This window comes from Zingiber officinale, chromosome 6B (assembly GCF_018446385.1).
Source record: "Zingiber officinale cultivar Zhangliang chromosome 6B, Zo_v1.1, whole genome shotgun sequence".
Taxonomy (NCBI): domain Eukaryota; kingdom Viridiplantae; phylum Streptophyta; class Magnoliopsida; order Zingiberales; family Zingiberaceae; genus Zingiber; species Zingiber officinale.
In genome coordinates, this window is record NC_055996.1 from 134829904 (window position 1) to 134851525 (window position 21622).

Here is a 21622-nt window from a genome sequence, read left to right on the forward strand (position 1 = left end):
TCAAACGGCGTCTACTCGTCGATTTTGCTGAATGATGATTACATTTGCCTTCACCGTGATGACCGTACGGGAAGGCAGCACACTGTTCTTCTCGTCCTTTTCCCTGTCGATACGATCCAAAAGCCAGTGTGGGAGTTCAGTCGAGTCCCGTGCGAGGAACAAATCAGGGCAATCGTCCATTTCCATTGTCTCTCGCCTTCTGAATTCAACCTCACTCAACTGATCGCTGGTAGAAACGACGACAGTCTTCAGTCTGGCGGCGCAGTAGATGCTCTCCGGAAGTCCTCTGAGCTTTGGGCAGCCTGTAAATGTGCACCGTTCCAATCTTGGAAACAGATTCATGCTTCTTTCTTGTATATCTCCGACCTCCTCGGACGCAGCGTACAACGTCCACTCTTCCCAATTCGGCATGCCCATGAATTTCAGGACTTCGAGTCTTGGAAATGCCACGGCTTGAGGGAAACAGACGCCGAGAAACTCAGGCCCGACCTTTCTTACCGCCGACGCTCCTTCGATACTCAGGAATTTCAGCCGAGGCAGCTGCCCCAGCGGCGGGAGCTCCGTGCAGCACGGGAAATTGCGGAGAATCAGGAATTCGAGGTGATGAAACGAAGTCCCCGACGACGTTGACATCATCCAGTTGGGAAATCGCCGGCCTGGGAAGTTGTGGAGAGTAAGTTCCTCCAGGCTCGACGGAGGAAGCAGTCCGCTGCATGTCTTCTCAGCCGCTTCTTTTTCGCCGTCATCTCCCTGTTTTCGATTCGTCCATAACAAAGACAGATGCCTGAGAAGTGGTTTGTTCTCGAGCACCGAGGGTCCGGCCATTGATGTTGCCCTTTCCAGCTTACAGGCGCTCAGAAATCTGAGATTGGGCAGAGACCGCAGCTCTTCCATGTCACACCCGACGTCCGCGTTGCTTGGCGAATCACCATGGCCGACGACGAATCCTTCCATGTGATTAAGGTTTGTCAAGCTCCCCATTCCTCTGGGCAAATGAGCCAACGGTGTTCCTCGAACTCGCAGCCATCTGAGCATACCCAAGCTCGTGACGGCCTTAGGAAGGTTGCGCAGTGACGTGCACCCGGAGATGTTCAAAATCTGCAGGTTCGCAAGGCGCCCTATGGATTCAGGTATCTCATGTATCATCGTTCGGTCAAGGTCCAAGTATCTCAGAAGCAACAGATTCGTGAAAATGAAATCTGGAAGACGTTCAATCTGCGTATCGCACACATCCAGCACTCGAAGATTCTTTAATGCTGGGAGTGCAGCTGCCTCGTCTTCGATTGTCTTTGTTTCAGGGCAATCGTAAAGTTGCAAGACTCTCAGACTCTTCTGCTCAAGAACTGCACCAGGAAGCCTTAGCGTGTCTCCTTTGCTCGACATCCACAGTCGACGAATCTTTGTTAAGGGGTTTGGGTTCGTGTCTGCAACTCGGCCATCACTGATTACAAGTGCTTCATCTCCGATCAAATTAGTACCGAGTGCTCGCAAAAGGTCGTGCATGGAGTAGCGAATCTCATCTGAATATCTTGGATCGAGATGAAGAAGATTTCTCATAACTAGTTCTTTGTAATAATCCTCTGCCACCTCTTCCATCAATCCACCATTTAGCACGTGGATCAAGCCTTCAGCAATCCAAAGCCGGACGAGGTCAGTGCGATATGATATGCCAATGTAAGAAGCACAGCAGAGGAAACACTGCTTGAGAACGGATGACAAATCCTCATAGCTCAAGTATAAAGCTGCTGGCAGTTCATCCTCCTTGTCTCTCATTCTCCATAGATCACTTTCCAGGACTCTTTCCCACTCTCTCCTTGTCCTTTTCTTCGAAATTAGCATTCCTGCTATCACCTTGATTGCCAAAGGGAGCCCATCGCATTTGCTAACGATTTTAGCCGCCATTTCATCCAGGTCAGGGTCCTCGTTCTTCTCGTCTTCGAATACGACCTTGTGAAATAATTCCAATCCATCATCTTTGTTCATCCTCTGAACATGGTGGATGTAGCTGGCTATCAAGTCCTCCATAACCGTTTTATGTCTACCCGTGATTATGATTATGCCATTAGACTTTGCATTTAGGATGGGATTCCTCAACACATCTGTCCACGCATTCACGCTCCATACATCATCAAGTACGAGGAAAAATCTGTTAACCAAAGCACCAACAAGTTTGAATTCAAGTTCTTCTATGCTTTGAGTTCCATCGTCACTCCCTTTTGCTTGCTTCAACATTTCCTTGAGTAGCTCTTGTTAAATATCAACTCCAACCCAAATAAAGGATAAAACTTATCCAATAAAAGATAAGAGTTATAGATAAGATTTGCTATTTAATTATTTATTTTTCTAATAGATAAAGATGACGACTTGGTAAAAGATAAAATTAAATGTGTGGTCAAGAGTGTTTTTCTCATTTCATGGATAAGAATTAGAATTTCAATGGCTAGGATTTAATTTAATTGAACGGTCCAGATTGTATGAAGAGTACTATAAATACTCTACCTTGTATTTAGTTTCATTGATCAATCAAGTATCAATTTGTGAGTCAAAGTTTTTTGTTTTTCTTCTTTGTCTTAGAATTGTGAGTGATCCACAAAAAGGGTGTTGTAGTGTTGTTATTGTTAGTGTAAGACAAGTAATTTATTTACTTGTTTGTTGGTCCAATTTTCAACAATTGGTATCAGAGCCAGGTTAATCAGGAATTATTCTTGGTGGAGCTATCTTAGATTGTGAGGAGTTTTATGCTTTACAAGTTTTTTAATCAAACTTGTTTGGTATAATCAAAGCTTTTCGACGTGATGGGGGACCTTCAAGTAGTAGGAGGTATCAAGAAGCTCAACAACAAAAACTACAACACGTGGGCAACATGCATGGAGTCTTACCTACAAGGTCAAGATCTTTGGGAGGTTGTTGGTGGTAGTGAAGCTACGCAGCCGGCAGAAGACGCCAATGGCATTTTGCGAAAATGGAATATTAAGGCAGGTAAAGCAATGTTTGCCTTAAAGATCACAATTGAAGAAGAAATGTTGGAGCACATCCGAGATGCCAAAACACCAAAGGAAGTGTGGGATATCTTTGCTACACTTTTTTCAAAGAAGAATGATATAAGATTGCAACTTCTGGAGAACGAGCTATTGTCAATAGCGCAATGTGACAAGACGATTGCCCAATACTTCCACAAGGTGAAGTTGATATGTCGCGAAATTTCAGAGCTAGATCCATCAGCTCCTATTGGGGAAGCAAGGATAAAAAGAATAATTATTCATGGTTTGAGGCCAGAATATCGAGGATTTATTGCTGCTATACAAGGATGGCCAACACAACCATCGCTTCTTGAATTTGAAAATTTACTTGCAGGTCAAGAAGCTATGGCTAAGCAAATGGGAGGACTCTCACTAAAAGATGAAGAAGAAGCGCTCTACACCAACAAAAATAAAGGCAGCTTCAAACGGCACACTGGTGGATCTAAAAAGGATGGCGACAAAGGAAAAATCTATCATGGGAATGGAGGCTCTCGTCCAGGGGGAGCCTCGAAGAATTATGGTGATCGTAAAAAATGTTCTGGCGAGTGCTACAATTGTGGGAAGGTGGGCCACATGGAAAAAGATTGTTGGTCCAAGAAAAGGTTCGTTCAAAGCAACACTGCTACTTCCAATTCTAAAGAGAATAGCGAAGATGATTGGGATGCTGAAGCTTTGATGGCTACGGAGGAAAAAGACTTGGCTCTCACAACAACGCCAGAACAGATTGACTACAAAAATGATTGGATCGTGGATTCAGACTGCTCAAATCATATGACGGGTGATAAAGAAAAATTGCAAAACTTATCTCAATACAAAGGAGCTCGTATGGTGGTTACAGCCGACAACTCAAGGTTACCAATAGCACATGTTGGTAAGACGGTAATTATGCCTCGATATAATTCTAACCAAGTGCCTCTTCAAGATGTCTATCATGTCCCAGGAATGAAGAAGAATTTACTGTCTGTGGCCCAATTAACATCTTCAGGTTATTATGTTCTATTTGGTCCTGAAAATGTAAAGGTATATCGAAACCTCAAAATTTCAGAAACACCAACAATGGAGGGTCAACGATTAGAGTCGCTCTACGTGATGTCAGCAGAGTCTGCATATATAGACAAGACAAGAAAAAGTGAGACAACAGTTATATGGCACATGCGGCTAGGTCATGTTAGCTATTCCAAATTAAACATGATGATGCAGAAGTCGATGCTCAAGGGACTTCCTCAACTAGACATACGAACAGACACAATATGTGCAGGATGTCAGTATGGTAAAGCACACCAATTACCATATCAGGAGTCAAACTTCAAAGCAAAGGAACCATTGGAGTTAGTTCACTCTGATGTATTCGGGCCTGTTAAGCAGTCGTCAATTGGTGGTATGCGGTATATGGTGACATTTATTGATGATTTCTCAAGGTATGTGTGGATTTTATTTATGAAAGAAAAATCTGATACCTTCTCAATGTTCAAAGAGTTCAAGCAGTCAGTCGAAGGAGAATTGGGAAAAAAGATATGTTGCTTGCGCACAGACAATGGAGGAGAATATAGCTCAAGAGAGTCTTTCAATACTTGAGAGAAAGTCGAGTATATCATCAATACACTTGTGCCAACACACCACAGCAGAATGATGTAGCAGAAAGAAAGAACCGACATCTTGCAGAAATTTGTCGAAGTATGCTGCATGAGAAGAATGTACCTGGACGTTTTTGGGCTGAAGCAATGAGGGCTGCAGCTTTTATCATCAATAAACTTCCTCAACCAAGGTTAGAATTTATTTCACCCTTTGAGAAGTTATGGAACAAAAAACCTACAGTTAGCTACTTTCGAGTATTTGGATGTGTATGTTATGTATTTGTTCCTGATCACTTACGAAGCAAGTTTGACAAGAAAACTATTAGATGCATCTTTGTGGGATACGATAGCTAGAGAAAGGGGTGGAAATGCTGTGATCCAACAAGCGAAAGATGTTACACTTCACGAAATGTAGTGTTCGATGAAGCATCTTCTTGGTGGACCACAGAGAAGGAGGTCTTGCCAGAATCTAAAGACCTTGAAGATAAAGTACAACAAAAGATGAGGGAGCATATAGTTCAACTTCAATCAGGTTCAGATGAATCAGGAGGTCCAAATGATAATGATGAAGAGCAAAGAGTGACTCAGAGTCCTTGGCAAACCGGCATATATCAACATCCAAATGAAGAAGAAAGGCCTAATGAAATGGAAGAATTAACTCCACAATCTCAACTCCGAAGGTCAACAAGAACACGAAGGCCAAATCCAAAATATGCAAATGCAGCCATAGTTGAAGAAGCAGTAGAGCCTGAGACGTTTGAAAAAGCATCACAAAGTTCTGAGTGGATGACAGCCATGAAACAAGAGATTGATGCACTGCAACAAAATCAGACTTGGGATCTCATACCAAAACCAAGAGATGTGAAACCCATTTCGTGCAAATGGGTTTACAAAATAAAGCATCGTCCAGATGAGTCAATTCAAAAGGTTTCGTGATCAACTCGGCATAGTACAAAGGGTTGGTGTTGAGGGGGAGTGTTAAATATCAACTCCAACCCAAATAAAGGATAAAACTTATCCAATAAAAGATAAGAGTTATAGATAAGATTTGCTATTTAATTATTTATTTTTCTAATAGATAAAGATGACGACTTGGTAAAAGATAAAATTAAATGTGTGGTCAAGAGTGTTTTTCTCATTTCATGGATAAGAATTAGAATTTCAATGGCTAGGATTTAATTTAATTGAACGGTCCAGATTGTATGAAGAGTACTATAAATACTCTACCTTGTATTTAGTTTCATTGATCAATCAAGTATCAATTTGTGAGTCAAAGTTTTTTGTTTTTCTTCTTTGTCTTAGAATTGTGAGTAATCCACAAAAAGGGTGTTGTAGTGTTGTTATTGTTAGTGTAAGACAAGTAATTTATTTACTTGTTTGTTGGTCCAATTTTCAACAGTTCTATCCTAGTGTAATTCTTGGACACACATATCCATATACGCGTTGGAAAATTATTCTTGATTCGTTCGTCATGGAAAATTTTATGAGCCATAGTGGTCTTGCCAATACCACCCATGCCAACTATCCCAAACACACCATTATCTTTATGATCATGCTTGAGTATCAAGCGGATGAGAGTTTGTGCATCATCTTCAATCTTTGCCCCTAGGATGTCAGCCTTAACTTCCAAAGAAGTGGTCAAACGTTGACTTGTTGGATGATCTTGCAGCCATTGATGGCTCATTAAGGGCACTAATCCTGTTATTATTTCACTATCATCTCTAATCTCTTTCAGTCTATCATTAAGTCTTTCAAAACTCACAGCAATTTCATGGCGGAACTTGGTACATGCAAAGCAAGAAGCAAGCAGAGTGAAGGGACGACTTACTAGTGTAGAAGACGACGACAACGGCTGAAGGCTCATTAACTCGCTGCCACCTGGAATCGTACAGAATTCGATGATGTCTTCGGCGTCGTAGACTATGCCTTTTAAGTCCCTCAACCAAGTATTCACTCGATTATCTTGGTGCCTCTTCTGCTCGGCATCCTGAAGGTAGGGGCTGAGTCTTTCCAATCTCCTTTGAAACTTTTTGATCTCTTCCTTCACGCCGAGCACTTTGCAGATCTCTCCCTCAAGTAAATCTGTTAGTTTTGTGAGGTATCTGGTGACAAGGAAGTCTGGGATCATCGCCATTTGTGGAGACGTGAAAGAGGCTCTTCGGATCCAGAGCCTTCATATGGAGAAGATGTGGTTGGCTTTGCTCTGTCGTTGTCAGTAGAAAGTTGACTTTTTGGCGCTGGCCACCCAACAAAACAGATCTACCCGAGAGAGGTTGCAAGTAATTAAAATGTGTAAGAGTAATTAAAATACAGGTAATCAATCTAATAGCCGGCTGTCTAATTAGTCAGTTCTCAAATGGTAGGTTGGATTTTATTTTATTTGTATTACTTAAAAAAATACTTTTAACTTTCTTTTTATGTTTTTTTATCAAGTAGCATTTCGTCTATAATTAAAAAAAACATTTAACTTGACTAATGTCAAATGTAAAAAAAAAAATTATAAAAGATAATTATATCTTTATCTTTTTAATATTTTTTTTTGATAATTTTACTAGAAAAAAATCATATTAAATTTATTGATAATTTATGTCTACTTCTATTTTTTTTATATCTGAAGTAATTTTAGGTAATTCAATACCCTAATTAATATTTTTTAATTAGTGTATGATCGCTGACTTACTAATTAAAATAATAAATTATATGTAATCATCAACAATATATAAAAAGATTAATACTTAATTATACGAATAAAATAAAATTAACTAGTTTAAAATGTATATTTTCGTCGCTCGACTACGTAACCTTCAAATACAATGTATAATAATTATTTTCTTCACTTCTTCTCAAATTTAAAATTTTAGATCTGTCCCTGTCCATGATTATATAAGGTTCCGCGAAAATAGGCGAAAGTATAATTTTCTTTTCTTACGTGAAAGTAAATTTTCTCCATCTTCTTCAAGTTCTTTTGCTTTTTCATATATGCACATGAGTCTCGCATCTCAGTTTATCACTGACTTAATCATCAAAGAGGGTAACACCGACAATGTCAACCCTCAGCTAACAGGCTTTGCTTTATAAGACACCGAGAGCAGACACACCGACAAACTGACATCAATTTCTATACTCCTTACTGAACTGTCAATGATTGTAGGAGGCTTCTTCACCTTCAATGAAGGAAATTCTTATTGAGCTTTTACTTATCTTAGATTAATAACCACCTAAGTTATAACCAAGTAAACTCTGATGTATCTTACTCTTTTATATTATTTATTTTAATCGTTTAATTAATAGTCTATCCTTGCTAGCTCCAAAGTAAAAGTTTTTTCTAACTCTTATTCCAGGGTTATTCACCCCCTCTAGTATATATACACACAAATTTAAATACCTATCTTTCATCACCAAAAGATGTAAAATGAAAAAGAAACACAACACATATCCTATAGAATTGTAGGCATGTGAGAGGGGGAGGGTTAATCACATGATTTTAAAAACATTTTTTTTTTCTAATTTTTAAACCAAGTGCGCAGCTGAAAAATACTTAAGCACAAAAGAATGAGACAAGATACAAGATTTACTTGGTTCAGAGCCTTCGACAACTCCTATTCCAAGACCCAGGTCCTTTAGACCTTTCCGAGGTAATCCACTAAATTTGAATCTCAAATGCAAAATACAATGGCAAGTGTAACACCCTACACTTTACTATGCAAATATAATAATAAGCATGCACAATAATAGATTCCTTACCAACATGAAGATGTCGAAATGGATATGCTTGTGTGTTGGTATCGATCTGCCGACAGCGGTCAGATGTAGTTGACTAACAGTAAGGCAGTAATGCGACGTAGCAGTATGAAGTTGAAGCAGCTGGATGGTCGAGAAATTGCATAGTAAATCTGTATTTAAGCCTCCGCTCAACCGCCTCTTTTAAACAATGTTGGAGGCACCTCCAAGAGTCCAGGGCGCCTCCAATAGTGCTTATCCGATCCACAACCTCTAGTATTTATCCGCGTGAGGGTGCCTCTATCAGCTCCGAGGTGCCTCCAATGGGCTCTGAGGTGCCTCCAATACGCTTCGAGGCACCTCCCCGCAACGAAACTCTATCCGCAAACTTTATCCATATGGGGGCGCCTCCATTCAACTCCGAGACACCTCACTACAGCACCGAGCCGCCTTGAGTACTGTTCATCCGAGACTAACTTTTACATTTTAGCTTCTGTAAAATATGTTAGTCCAAATAACATAGATACGCTGCAAAATAAAGTTAGCATATGAATACAATAAATTTATGACTTAGATCTTGTTTTACCAATACTAGGATCTGCTTTGCCAATGCTGCATGGGTGAGAATCACCACATGGCCTAGGTCACTCTCCCAGACATGGCCATGTGGCACTCCAAGATGGTGTCTTTCTCCTTTCGTTAGCTTGCAGATTTGGCCTCGATCATAAATTCTTCTCCAAATACGACTCTTGCATATAAAAAATGCACAAAAGTAGATCTCCGAACAAAAGGAGTAAGTATGCTAAAAGCAAAGCTGGAAGTACGAAAATGCATAGATAAAGCATGCGCAAAATATGTGAATGTACGTCAAAACATGCTAAACAAGTGTATACAATCTACGCACATCAGGTGCTCTCGCTGACGGGTCGAAGACTCTGAAGGCGTGGATCTCTTGCTGACGTGGACCTACAAACACAATGTTAAGCCGGAGAGGGGTTCCTCGGCGATGACCCTCTGACGCTCAAGTCAATCTCCGACGAAAGAAGTAGAGAACAAGAAGCGAAAACTGTAGCTATAGTAGATGAATGAGTCTACCTCTGTCGAAGTATGAGTGTCCTTATATAGGGCTCCCAGAAGGCGCGTACATGCTTCTCGAGGCGTGCTCGCTCCTCAAAGCATACCTAGAAAGGACGTGTCAGAAAAGCGTGTCTGACGTCATACCTCAATAGTCCGAGCATATCCCTAACGTGACAGTGGAAGTTTTCACCGTACGATTCTTTGTCTGAGACCATGCCTCCAGCCATGCCGCCTATCGACGACACTAGTCCCTCGAAAGATATTCCCAACTACTCCTCTTGTCGGTTACTAGGCCGAGCGGGGGAGCCACTCGGCTAAACTGCTGTCCGATTGATACAGTGGCCGGGCCGAGCGGGAGGTCCGCTCGGTCCATAGTTCGCTGTCTCGGCTCCGCCTTGTCGAGCAAAGGAGCCGTACATGTTCTGGCTGGGGCGGTGTCTACTGTTCGGCCGAGCGGGACGACCGCTCGGCCCTCATCCCTATCATGCTTGAGCCCTTTGAGCGTCGGAAGCTCGGTACTTGCCCGAGCGGTCGTAGTGCCGGATCAACTACTCCTTGGTCCGATCGAGCGGCGAATCGTCCGATCGGTAGGATATACAAAGGGCGTTGACCGTCTTGACCTTGACCTTCCATGTGTCATTGACCTTCCTCGGATCAAATACCAAAGGCATGTTTTTTTTTCTTTTGATATATCTAATTATAGTTTTTATTTCTCGTGCTCATATATTTCTGCACTTATTTTCTCTTTTTTATCCAATTCCTGTTGTCTTTTTTCTTTTGTAAGTAGGAGCTAATTACGACAAACTAAATATTATAACGACCGCCAGCTTCCATGATCATATTTTCTACCCATAATCGTAAACCTGGTGTTCTGACATAATATAGTTCTCTATGTAGAATCTTAAGCCGCCAACAATCTTAAACCTGTTTTTTGACAATATATTTCTACCCACAATCATTAACCTGTGTCTTAACAGCCACCAACAACCTATAAACTGCTCATTTCTATGTAGAATCATGATATTGATAACCTTGATTGGAATGACATTGTTGCGAACCTGTGTCATGATAATATAGTTCGACACAGGTTGATCATGCCAATCTGCTCTTTTAGTGGATGCAGAAAGAGGAGTGAGAAGCAGAAGAGGAGCAAGGTGAGGATGATGATGTATGTCTGTTTAAGTTGAATTAAGGCAAACTCTAATCTTTTGCACCCTGTCTCTCATTGATCAATAAGAATCAACCTCTTCCCATGCATACCTATCCTTTAGTGAAATCCATTACCCATCAACTCATATGGAGGTTTTGATGAGTTCCTTCTCCCCTTAATGCTAATAAGAACCTGTGTCAATAACATATGATATAATACACGAACTAGGGTATGCACGTTAAATATGTGCAGATATAACTAAGTTGCCAAATTGTCAAATTTACATGAGCAATGTAATTTCAGTATTGTAATGTTGGTATGGGACATAAGTACAAAGGGGGGTAAATGAAGATTTCGAGTATCAAAGATACATGGTGATATAGCGCATTATGATAGGACCTTGTTATCAGAAATCAAGGGGACGTGACAGTCAGAAGTCAAGGGGACGGGGTAGTTAGAAGTCAAAGGGGCATGACAGTCAGAAGTCAAAGGAACGTGGCAGTCAGAAGTCAAGGTGAAATGACAATCATCAGACAGGGAAAGGTTAGGTAGTATCGCTAGATACTGGCAGGCATCTAAGGCCAGGTCGGGACTTACAGATCAGGAGCCCAGCTCTGCAGCATGGGGCATAATCAAGGGAAAAGGCTGAATTGTCCTTACCGATCAAGGTTTCTCAAACTAGTCTATGTATACAAAACCCGGTGCTCCCGGTCAGGATCCCTCAGATTAGGATCTCCAACCTGAGGCACCCCTAATTGGATCACGGGGCACAATCCAGATAATACCTGATCTGCTCCAACTGATCGGATTTCTACAGCTCAACTATATCAAGGCCGGGTTCTTCAACTACCAATCATATTGAGCTTCCCCCATTAATACTAGGGCAGGAAGACGCTACATGACAAACGAGGCCAAGGAATCGTAACTGTCTGTCAGGGAATAACTGCAGCATGTCAGGGAATATTCCAATGGTCTGTGGTCCCTTGTTAATAGAACCTTCCTCCAGTCCATAAGAAGATGTCATGTGTCATCCATCACCGAACAAGTTTTGACACTCGACATTCCCTGATACCGGTCAAGTTTCAGAGGTATGCACTGTCATATAAAAAGGGAGGTCTCTCCCTTACGCAGGTACGCGTTCTCACCTTTTCACACTTGTCTTCTACTTTTTTCATTATTCTTAGTACAGTATTCTTTTGGAGGAAAAGTACCTGACTTGAGCGTCGGAGGATCTGATCCGTGAATTTTTTCCCTGGTTTCTGGTCTCTGACGTTTTGAGAGCTTGTCTAAGTGTGTGCAGAAGTTCAAGTACCATCCGCTAGATCATCATCAGGAGTCGTCGCCACATGAGGGGTGTGCTTACAGAAACGTACCAGAAAAGCATTCCAGTCACCCCTCCGTCAACCCCAATAACACCTCATCCGATCTCCGTCTGACTCAAATTCCGGACACGAGCACATGGTATGTTAGTGATTGTCCATGCTAAAATACTACTTTAATTCTTAACAACTGAAGGGTGGTAACTTATGATGTTCATACCCTACATTTTCTCACAATATAATGCACAACTTTTAGTTAGTATATACAATTATCTATATATTGTAGCTATTCAGACAATTTGTTTAGTTTAATGGAAGCTAAAAATGAAGTCATATAATATTCCTGTAGTAGTCTTTGTCATCGTAATAACATGTTTGTTGCATGGATTATACATTACATAGATAAAAATATATTCTTTCTTGCAGGTTCTAAGGCTCTTTTATATATGTGTGTGTTTGATGGGTAATCTAGTCCCGTGGGATGTCACAGAAAAAAAAAAAAAAAATCAATTCCCGATAAGTTCATATCCTTGGTAAAAAAAATTATCTTTCCCCCTCTAGCTAATTTGACGATTATAGCTGACCTATATATATAATTAAGAATTTGTTTTGAAAACATGCTCTATAAATTAAAATACAAAAATTGAAAATTCCTTTCCATTTGATGAACAAAGAATTAAAGTGACGGAGGAATGTATTTTGATTTTTAGAAAAATTGATTTTCACCAAATCAATGGATAATGCTATGAATGGCAGAGTAAATAATAATAATAAAAATAATTGATACTAAAATATAAACTTATCTTTAAATGATTTTGCATAATTAATTTTCAAAATAGGTTTTACTCAATTTATTATTATTATTTTAAAAAAACAATAAAAAATATTAGCGCAATAGTTTTGATGTTTAACAAATAACATGGTAACATCAAGGTTGATCAAGCTGCTGAGAGAATCTAAATAAGTCAAAGTTGGTTAGATGCTTTGAAATAAGCAGATGAGAGAATTCGAGCAAATTAAGGTTGATTGGATGTTTAGAAGAACATATCAATATTGACACGATTGACCAGATGTTTGACAGTCAAATAGAAGTCCTAATAGATCATGCTTGACCTAGGTAAAGGAAAAGTTTAGTCAGGTCAAAGATTATCAAATGATTAGTAAAGGAAAAGTCCAGTGTTAATCGGATGACTGATAATGAAAAAATCCAAATAGAACAAAGGTGATCGAATATTTGATAAGGGTAAGTCTAGGCAAGTTAAAGTTCACTGAATGATAAGGATAAAATCCAAGTAGGTCAAGATTTTAGAATTTATCAACTATTTTTTAAATAAGTTAAAGATTAGTTAAAATAAATAAGTAAAAACTTACGATTACAATTTATTCGACAGATGATTTTTTCTAAAAAAAAAGTGTCTTAAACTATAAAATTTATTAAATAACTCTTCATAATAAAATGGAAGAAGAATTTTTAACAGATTTTATGATCACCTATATTAAACCAATTCTAAAAGAATAAAAAAAAATACAACTTCAATAGTATTTTGCCCTAACTTCTTGTAAGGGGCTCAACCCTTCTATCTATGACATAAAAATGAAGTAAAATTTTGACATGCCAAAATTTTTATGGAGCGACAAATACAAATTTGAAAATATGAGCAAATGATAACACATTAAAGATGACCAAAAAAAATAAAAATAAAAATGCTAATGTTTTAATTAGTAGCAACAAATTAGATGTAACCACAAAAAATCCAGTGGACATAAGCAGAGAGTGTGCATTAACAAGAGAGAAGAGAAATCGTTTTAACTTGAGCTTCTACTCATGTTCATGAACCATATTTGTCTAGCCGCCTCAAAATAGTAGAGAATTAAACATTATAATACTGTTGGATGGTGTCAATGTCGAGCCCTTTCAACATCACCACTGATTCAACATGTCCCTCCAGAGTGTGTAGTTCGAGGGCCCTGTAAATAGTCAGGGCATGGAAAAATTTAGAATACTCAAATATACGAATGAAGAAATGAGATCATTTTGTAATGTTTATGATAGATAATAGGTTGTGCTCTTTATTTGTCAGAGCTTCAGAGTGAAGCATCATGAGGGGCTAAAAAGCCATACATTGTCATTGCTGCTCGTTTTTTGGCTTGTTCTGTTATTTCCGAAAGCTCTCCGTAGCTACTCTTGTCAGAGAAAAGGTGGTTAGTGAGTCCATGTCGAGTCCTCTGAGCCCTGGCCCATTGAAATTCCCTTTCTTGTCTACCATAATCTTTCTTGGCAGCGAAAGCCGTCTGCGATGCATAAAGATTATCAAATAGACAAGAAGGGTAGCAACTAAATGAACCAGATGCTGAAAAATATAGGATTGAATAACATCTCTATCTAGACTACCAATTGTTACCTTATTCTCAAAAAGGTTATCCCATGCCTTCCCGCTGAGAATGTAATGGATGGCAAACTTGAACCAATCCAGGACACTCAACAAAGAACCAGCTGCGTGATCTTGTAATGAATATAAGAGCTTGACTAACAATGCTAACTTGAATATATAAAGCAGCCATCATTCCATCATTATTGTGTCTCAATGACTTTACTTTAAATTTTTCCTGAAAATATATGACAAGTATGAAAATTTGTGGGATACGAAAGTGGCAAATGAATTATAACATACTAGTTTATTTTTTATTTTATTTTTAAAAAAATACTACATGTGAATAGTATAAGTGAAAAAGATATGCTGAATATGACTTATAGTCATAATATTAATGGTATTATATATTAATATCTAACATAAATGTCATTCCAAGGGGAAAATATAGTATGCTGTCGGGGAAAATATATATATTTGTTTCTCAAAAAATATATTATTGAAGAAAATAGGAATACAAATAAATATTTAATAAATTTATTTTAAAAATGTGAAACAAATAAATACTCACAGAGAAGAAGTCTGTGTCTTTCATGGCCCAGAAAAATAAAACAGTGATCAATGCCAAATAACCCCCAAACATAATACCAGTAGCAAATATTTCTTTCAACTTCCAACTATCGGGCATTGGAGATGACTTCACCTGGTCTCTTGAAATTGCCAAAATTGTACCTTCATGCAACAAATAATGAACCAAGATCATACTGGAATTCGTTTGGATATAAAAAAATAGAAATAAGGACCCTATATAATTTGTAATTCCATTTACTTACCATGATTTAAGATCGCAATGATTAAAATCATGAAGGGTGAGAAGTCAAACTTCCATATAAATGCAATAAGCATAAATCCAAGTTGAAACATAAAAGAATGAAATGATAACAATTTTGCAAATAAGACCATGCAATTTGTAGAAACAAAAAAATACTTACAATTATACAGATGGTTATTGAGATAGCATAAATCTACAGTGAAATGAAACAAAAAATCCTAAGGGCAACAGCAAAAAAAGGTTTATTGGATGCATCAATTACTAAGATTAAAAAACTGACAGTATAATTCTTCATCCTCTGGAAAATAGCTCTGCTTGTCAGAACGGCACTAATGATGACACTTAAATCGGGTTCAGTAAGAATAATATCAGAAGCACTTATAGCAGCATCTGTTGCATCAGCAACAGCAATACCAATATCAACCTTCTTCAAAGCAGGGGCATCATTAACTCCATCTCCTGTCATTCCACATATATGCTTCCTCTCATAGCCGGGCCCGTATTCACCGTGATTTACTCCCTCTCATACTTGTGGGGCCGGGGTGAGGGGGCCGCTGGATTGGCGGTTCCAACCTTTTGCAGCATATATGCTTCCTCTCCTGTAACTTCTTGACAATTTCGTACTTGTGTTCTGCCCCATAGGAAAACCAACCATGAGTCTTTAAAGAAACAATATCACCTCAAGTTACAGCACTTGAGCACAGTGTAAGTTCATCAAAAACCTGGAAATACGCCTGCAAATCCATCAGCCTTCTCTATTAGTTCATCAAAAGTAAGTGCAGCCAGTGATGCCGATCCATCTTTATTTTGACCAAGCAGTGAAGATGATGGATACATATTTATCCCCATTCCAAGCCTCTTCCCAGTCTCCTTCGCAATAACGAGTTGATCACCTGAATTTGAGAAATTTGGTATCAGAAATTCTTCACGGGAGGGAAAGCAGATACCAAAAGAGAAGTTTGAATTACCGGTGATCATCTTTACATTGACACCAAGATTGAGAGATCTTCTAATAGTTGTTTTACTATCATGCCAAGGGGGATCGAAAAGTGATAATAAACCAACAAATTGCCATGGACCTCCAACACTCTCTTTAGACTTCTCTGGAACTTCCTGTACAATAAAGTTTAACATAGATATTAGGGCATTATACACTTGCCATTTGGATTGGGAAGGACCAATGAGTAAACCTGTCTTGCGACAACCAGTGATTGAAGTCCACGTTCAGCATATTTGTCAATTACAGCTTGAACTTTATTTTTGACAACTTCTTTGCAGTTGCAAAGGCTCAAAATCTATCACCATTAGTCAAATTGTCAATAAGTTATAATAACAATGTAGAGAAATATGCTAAAAATAAAGAGAAAGGCAATAAGAAAAACTCTTACCTGCTCTGGTGCACCTTTACTTGCACGATATCAGTTGCCATTTTTATCTATGTAGGTAAGAACAGTTCGTTTGTCAACTAGGTTGGAAGGGAGGAAATGTAATTCCCTGATACCAGCTCTAGCCTATAAAAATAAAGATTAATTATTGAGTGAACATATAATAATTCAAAAGTTGGAAATAAAATCATATCATAATATGATTGTCGTCATATTAGACATACCTCCTTTGGGTCTGCAAGCATCCCCACCATAGCGGAGTTAATAGCATCCTGGTTCTCCGTCCTTGATGATCTTGCGGCCAACAGGATCACATGCTCTTTATCCATGCCCTCAGCAAATACTTCAATCAGGTTCTTATCAATAATAAACTTGTTAAGAGTTAAAGTCCCCGTTTTGTCACTGTAGAAAACATCCATGCCAGCCATCTCCTCAATAGCAGTCATTCTCTTAGTGATAACGCCTTGTTGGGATAGCAGACGTGATCCAATAAGCATGGTCACTGAAAGAACAGTAGGCATGGAAATTGGGATGCCTCCAATCAAGAGGACCAACAGATTGTTGATTCCATCCTTGTATCTTCTGTGCTGAATTGGATATATGAAAATGATCTCGACGACCATGCCAATTGCAATTGAGCAAATGCAGAAATTAACAATGTCTGTAAGGACCTTTTGAAAGTGCTCAACTTGGTTGGTGTTATCCACTAGATCAGCTGCCGTGTCAAAGAAGGTGTGAACTCCAGTGGCTATGACAACAACCTCAATCTCTTCTTGCATTCATGTTGAACTAGAGAATACTTCATCTCCAGGTTTCTTGGTGACAGGGAGATATTCTCCCGTTAAGGCAGATTGATCAATCTTCAAAGCATCCCCTTCAAGAAGTCGAACATCTGCAGGGACAATGTCTACCAACTTGATGCTGATAATATCACCTGGCACCAGAATAGCAACATCCTGCTCAGTCCAGCGACCGTCTCTAAGCACCTAAAACAATAAACCATGAACAAGCCACAGTGTTGTAATTACCAGAGCAAATTAAACATATAACCAAGCACTAACCTTGGTCTTGGGAGCAACACCAGCCATCGATGCTGCAGCATTGCCAACGTTATTTTCTTCAATAAAGTTGATGGTCGAGTTAACAATGAGTAAAATAATAATACCCATAAAGTCTTGCCAGTTGGGCGGCTTCCTCCTCCGTTGGCCGAGCAATGGCCATGACGGAAGCCATCTCCATGACACATGAGAGGGGATTCCACATGACGCCTAAGAACTTGAGAATCTTGTTCTCCTATAAATACGAAAGTGTCACATCTTTTAGCCTTATTCTTGCATCAAAACAAAAACAAATTAGAATAAAAACAATGAAATTGATTCGCAAGACAAACGAGCAAAATTGACCCTTTTCCCTTCGAGTTTGTTTGGGCCGAAGATTTGGAGCCGGTTGGCTCCTTCCTCGGATGTCAAACCGCCTCTTGTGCATTTCAGCTGCCCGAACACTTCTTCAACCGTAATCTGTTCCTGAAAGACAGATATATTATTCGGCAAAAAATTAAATAAAAATCGCTTTCGAAAACATTAAATCCAAAAAAATAAAACTCTTTTGGAATTGACGCTTGAACCAAGCCGCACCGTCAAATCGGCGTCGAACGATGCGTAGATGGAAGACAATAGCTCATCACGTACCTCACGAATCTTAATAAAGTTATTAAATGAATTCATTTTGGTGCATAATTTTTATATTAATTTCTCAAGAAGTGATCGCCAAGAACGGAGGCGACAAAAAGAGCACTATTCAAATTAAAAATAGTAAATAAAGTAAAACAACATTAAATATAATCACGGAAGCAAATTAATGAGGTCTAGGGTGTCCATGAACGTATGATATCTCTAATGTAATAATCAGAAGTTGATTCTAACGAACTGGAAATTAAGTGTTAAAAGTGAGAAGAAGTTACTTACAAGATCGCCTATCCCATTCTTGATATACTCCAAGCTGATCGTCTTTGTTGTCGGCCATCGCTGCGCTCTAGAGGGACAAAAACAGAAATCTGAAAAATATTCTTCTTCCAATTAATCTCGTCCTCGAACTCTTTTATATATAAAAGTTGATTAAAAAAAGGAAATAAATATTTAATTTTATTGCAGTACAAAAAAAGGAAAATAATAAGCTAATATAAATTTGACTAGAATAAGAATTAATATTTTTCAAAATAGTATATTTCAATATATTTTCATTCGAAATAGCATATATGACAATATTTTAAAAAGATATTTAAAATTATTTTTATTTTTAAACTATTATAGCAATTCCAAGATAATAATTATTATCTAACTATAGTATTTACGATTTGATTCTATAAGTATATAATTATAATAGTTATGATTATATAACTAACTGCTATATATAATATTATTATTTATTAGTATTATTAGAATGTAATTTGATATTGATAAGTGTTAATAAAAAAATATACAGGTGTTATACGTATGGTGGGGTAAATCATCTTAGGTCGTCAGTTCTTGAGAATTAACCCCTGATCATTACGCTAGGTATGTCATATGCCATGATCATGTCTGAGAGTCAAGTCGACGGATGCTGGGGACATGGCGCTCGCTGCTGTCTTCAGGTGAGCTTCGAGATGACGTGGACCTCCAGTGAACCTGTAACAAAGCCGAGCCGGGAAGGAGTTCCCGGCGACGATCCTCCGACGCTCAAGTCAGGCAACAGTCGGATGAAACAGAAGCAAAATAACGAGACTGTAGCTACAGTGATGAATAGCGCATACCTCCGCCGAAGTCCGGGGGCCTTATATATGATCTTGGGGAGACGCATGCACGCTTCTCGAGACGTACACGCTTCCCAAAGCATACCTCAGAATGGCTGTGTCAGAAAAGTATGTCTGACTTCATACCGCAACCGTCCGAGCATATCCCTGACATGACAGTAGAAACTTCCACCGTACGATTCTCTGTCCGGTCCAGCCGTCGACCATGCTGTCCATCGGCGACACCTGGCTCGAGAAGGATATCACCAACCGTCTGCCTCCTTTGTCCTCTTCTACGCCTTTTGTCTGTTTCCGGGCCGAGCGGGAGGGTCGCTCGGCCACCCCAGCGGTCGGGCGTAAAGGAGTGTCGGACCGAGCGGGAAGGCCCCTGGGGCACATACTCGGACGAGAATGCGTCCTCAGTTGATCTGCAGCTCAGCCGAGCGGATGGTCCGCTCGGCGCAGCAACTCCTCTATATGGGCAAATCATGAGTGTCGGAAGCCCGACCCGTGGTCGAGCTATCTTCGCGCCGGCCCTGGCGCTATCATGGCCGAGTGGCCATGGGACCTCTCCAATCAGCAAGACCCTTAGGTTGACCCTCTTGACTTTGACCTCCATGCGTCGTTGACCACTGCCCATGTGGGTCTCCCTATGCTTACAACCGGATCACGTGCCTCCCCTTCAAGTCTAGTCGAAGGAGGCTGTAAGTCCGACTGACTGGACAAATTGGTTTAGTGCTTTGCCGGCCGATCGGCAGTGTGAGTGGAATGATTCAGGTGAGCTTGTGTGATCCGCTCGGCCGAACCTTCGTTGGCCACTCGGCGAGGATCGCGCCGGTACTTGTTAATCTTATTGCTCCCTATCCGGGTCTGCTTGTGGTCAAAGCCGTCGTCATCGAAATCTCCACAGAATTCATGCAAATCCCCGCCATTAACATTGAGCATGCGGCCACGCTGAATGATGGCCTCCATTAAATGCCGCCCTGTAGCCCGGCGCCACGTGGAGCCGTCGACGTCATCGTGCGGCGGAGGCGTCAGCTCCGATGGGACATGCAGCGGTTTGAATTCAACGGCCGGATGCTAACTTCGATCCTCGCGACCTAGATCGGACGGCTGGGGTTGACCGAGCTTGATCTTTATAAAGCACCGACGCCGACTTCTGTTGCCACCGCGTGCTTCATCGACTTCCTCGGCCTCTAGCATTTCGGTGATCTCCTACCTTCCTCTCCTAGGTCTCCTTTTGTAAGCTCTCTGTTCCTCTCTCGTTTTCGCATTTGCTTCACTTTGCTTTCCTTGGCGTCACCTCTGTTGTTAGTCTTTCCGTCAATCTTTTCAACGAACCAAGAAACAGGTCTTTTCAACAAAGAATGTGAATAAACCTCAGGGTACAGGACAGAAAGCTGGAATGAAGAAGCCGAAGGGCAAGTGCTTCATTTGCAAGCAGTCAGGACATTGGAAGGCGGAATGTCCTCGTAGGAATCAGAACAATAAAGGTATATCTCATACTCTAGTAGTTGAAACATGTTCAGCGGTGTCATCTACCACCACCTGGTGTGTAGATACAGGAACCACTGATCATGTCTACAATTCTTTGCAGGGGTTCCAGGAAACCCGACGACTATTTGAAGGAGAGATAACCGTCTACATGGGCAATGCTACTAAGGTGGCGGCTGTTGCAGTGGGAGACGTCTACTTATCTTTTGATAGGAATAGAAATTTGATTTTAAGAAATTATCTTTATGTACCCAGTTTTAGAAAGAATTTAATTTCAGTTTTTAAACTGTATTTGGATGGATATTCTGTTTCTTTTAGTAACAATGTGGTTATAAAGAGAAATAAGGTGATTATCTGTTCTGGTGCATTGGTTGACAATTTATATACTTTAAATCCAATTTCTCCCACAAAGAAAAATATAGAAATTAATAACACATCTTCTAACTCTAATAAGAGAAAAGAACCTTCGGAAATTAACCAAACGTATCTTTGGCTTCTAAGACTTGGTCATATTAACTTAAGTAGGATTCAAAGGCTTGTAGCCGATGGACTCTTGGGTTCATTAGAGTTGGAAAACTTTCCAACATATGAATCCTGCTTGGAAGGTAAAATGACCAAGAGATCTTTTAAGGCTAAGGGGTATAGAGCCAATGATGCGTTAGAACTAGTTCATTCTGATTTGTGTGATCCTATGTCTATCCAGGCAAGAGGTGATTATGAATACTTCATCTCCTTTATAGACGATTATTCAAGCTAAGGATACATTTACCTGATGCGCCACAAGTCTGAATGCTTTGACAAGTTCAAAGAATATAGGGCTGATGTGGAGAAACGTCTTGGTAAAAGTATCAAGACACTATGGTCTAACCGTGGTGGAGAATACCTCTTTGGAGAGTTTAGGAATTACTTATC

General features: G+C 39.8%; 2 protein-coding genes and 1 pseudogene across 2 annotated transcripts; all 3 read right to left on the reverse strand.

The window, feature by feature from the left end:
* Positions 1 to 2232, reverse strand: LOC121991589 (putative disease resistance RPP13-like protein 1). Its single transcript, XM_042545576.1, has one exon. It carries the CDS (start codon positions 2230 to 2232, stop codon positions 1 to 3), a length of 2232 nt encoding a protein of 743 aa, XP_042401510.1.
* A 3731-nt stretch (positions 2233 to 5963) lies between these two features.
* On the reverse strand, positions 5964 to 6728 carry LOC121991590 (disease resistance protein RPP8-like). Its single transcript, XM_042545577.1, has one exon. It carries the CDS (start codon positions 6726 to 6728, stop codon positions 5964 to 5966), a length of 765 nt encoding a protein of 254 aa, XP_042401511.1.
* Positions 6729 to 13731: 7003 nt separating this feature from the next.
* Positions 13732 to 20188, reverse strand: LOC121991591 (annotated as a pseudogene).
* Positions 20189 to 21622: the final 1434 nt, after the last annotated feature.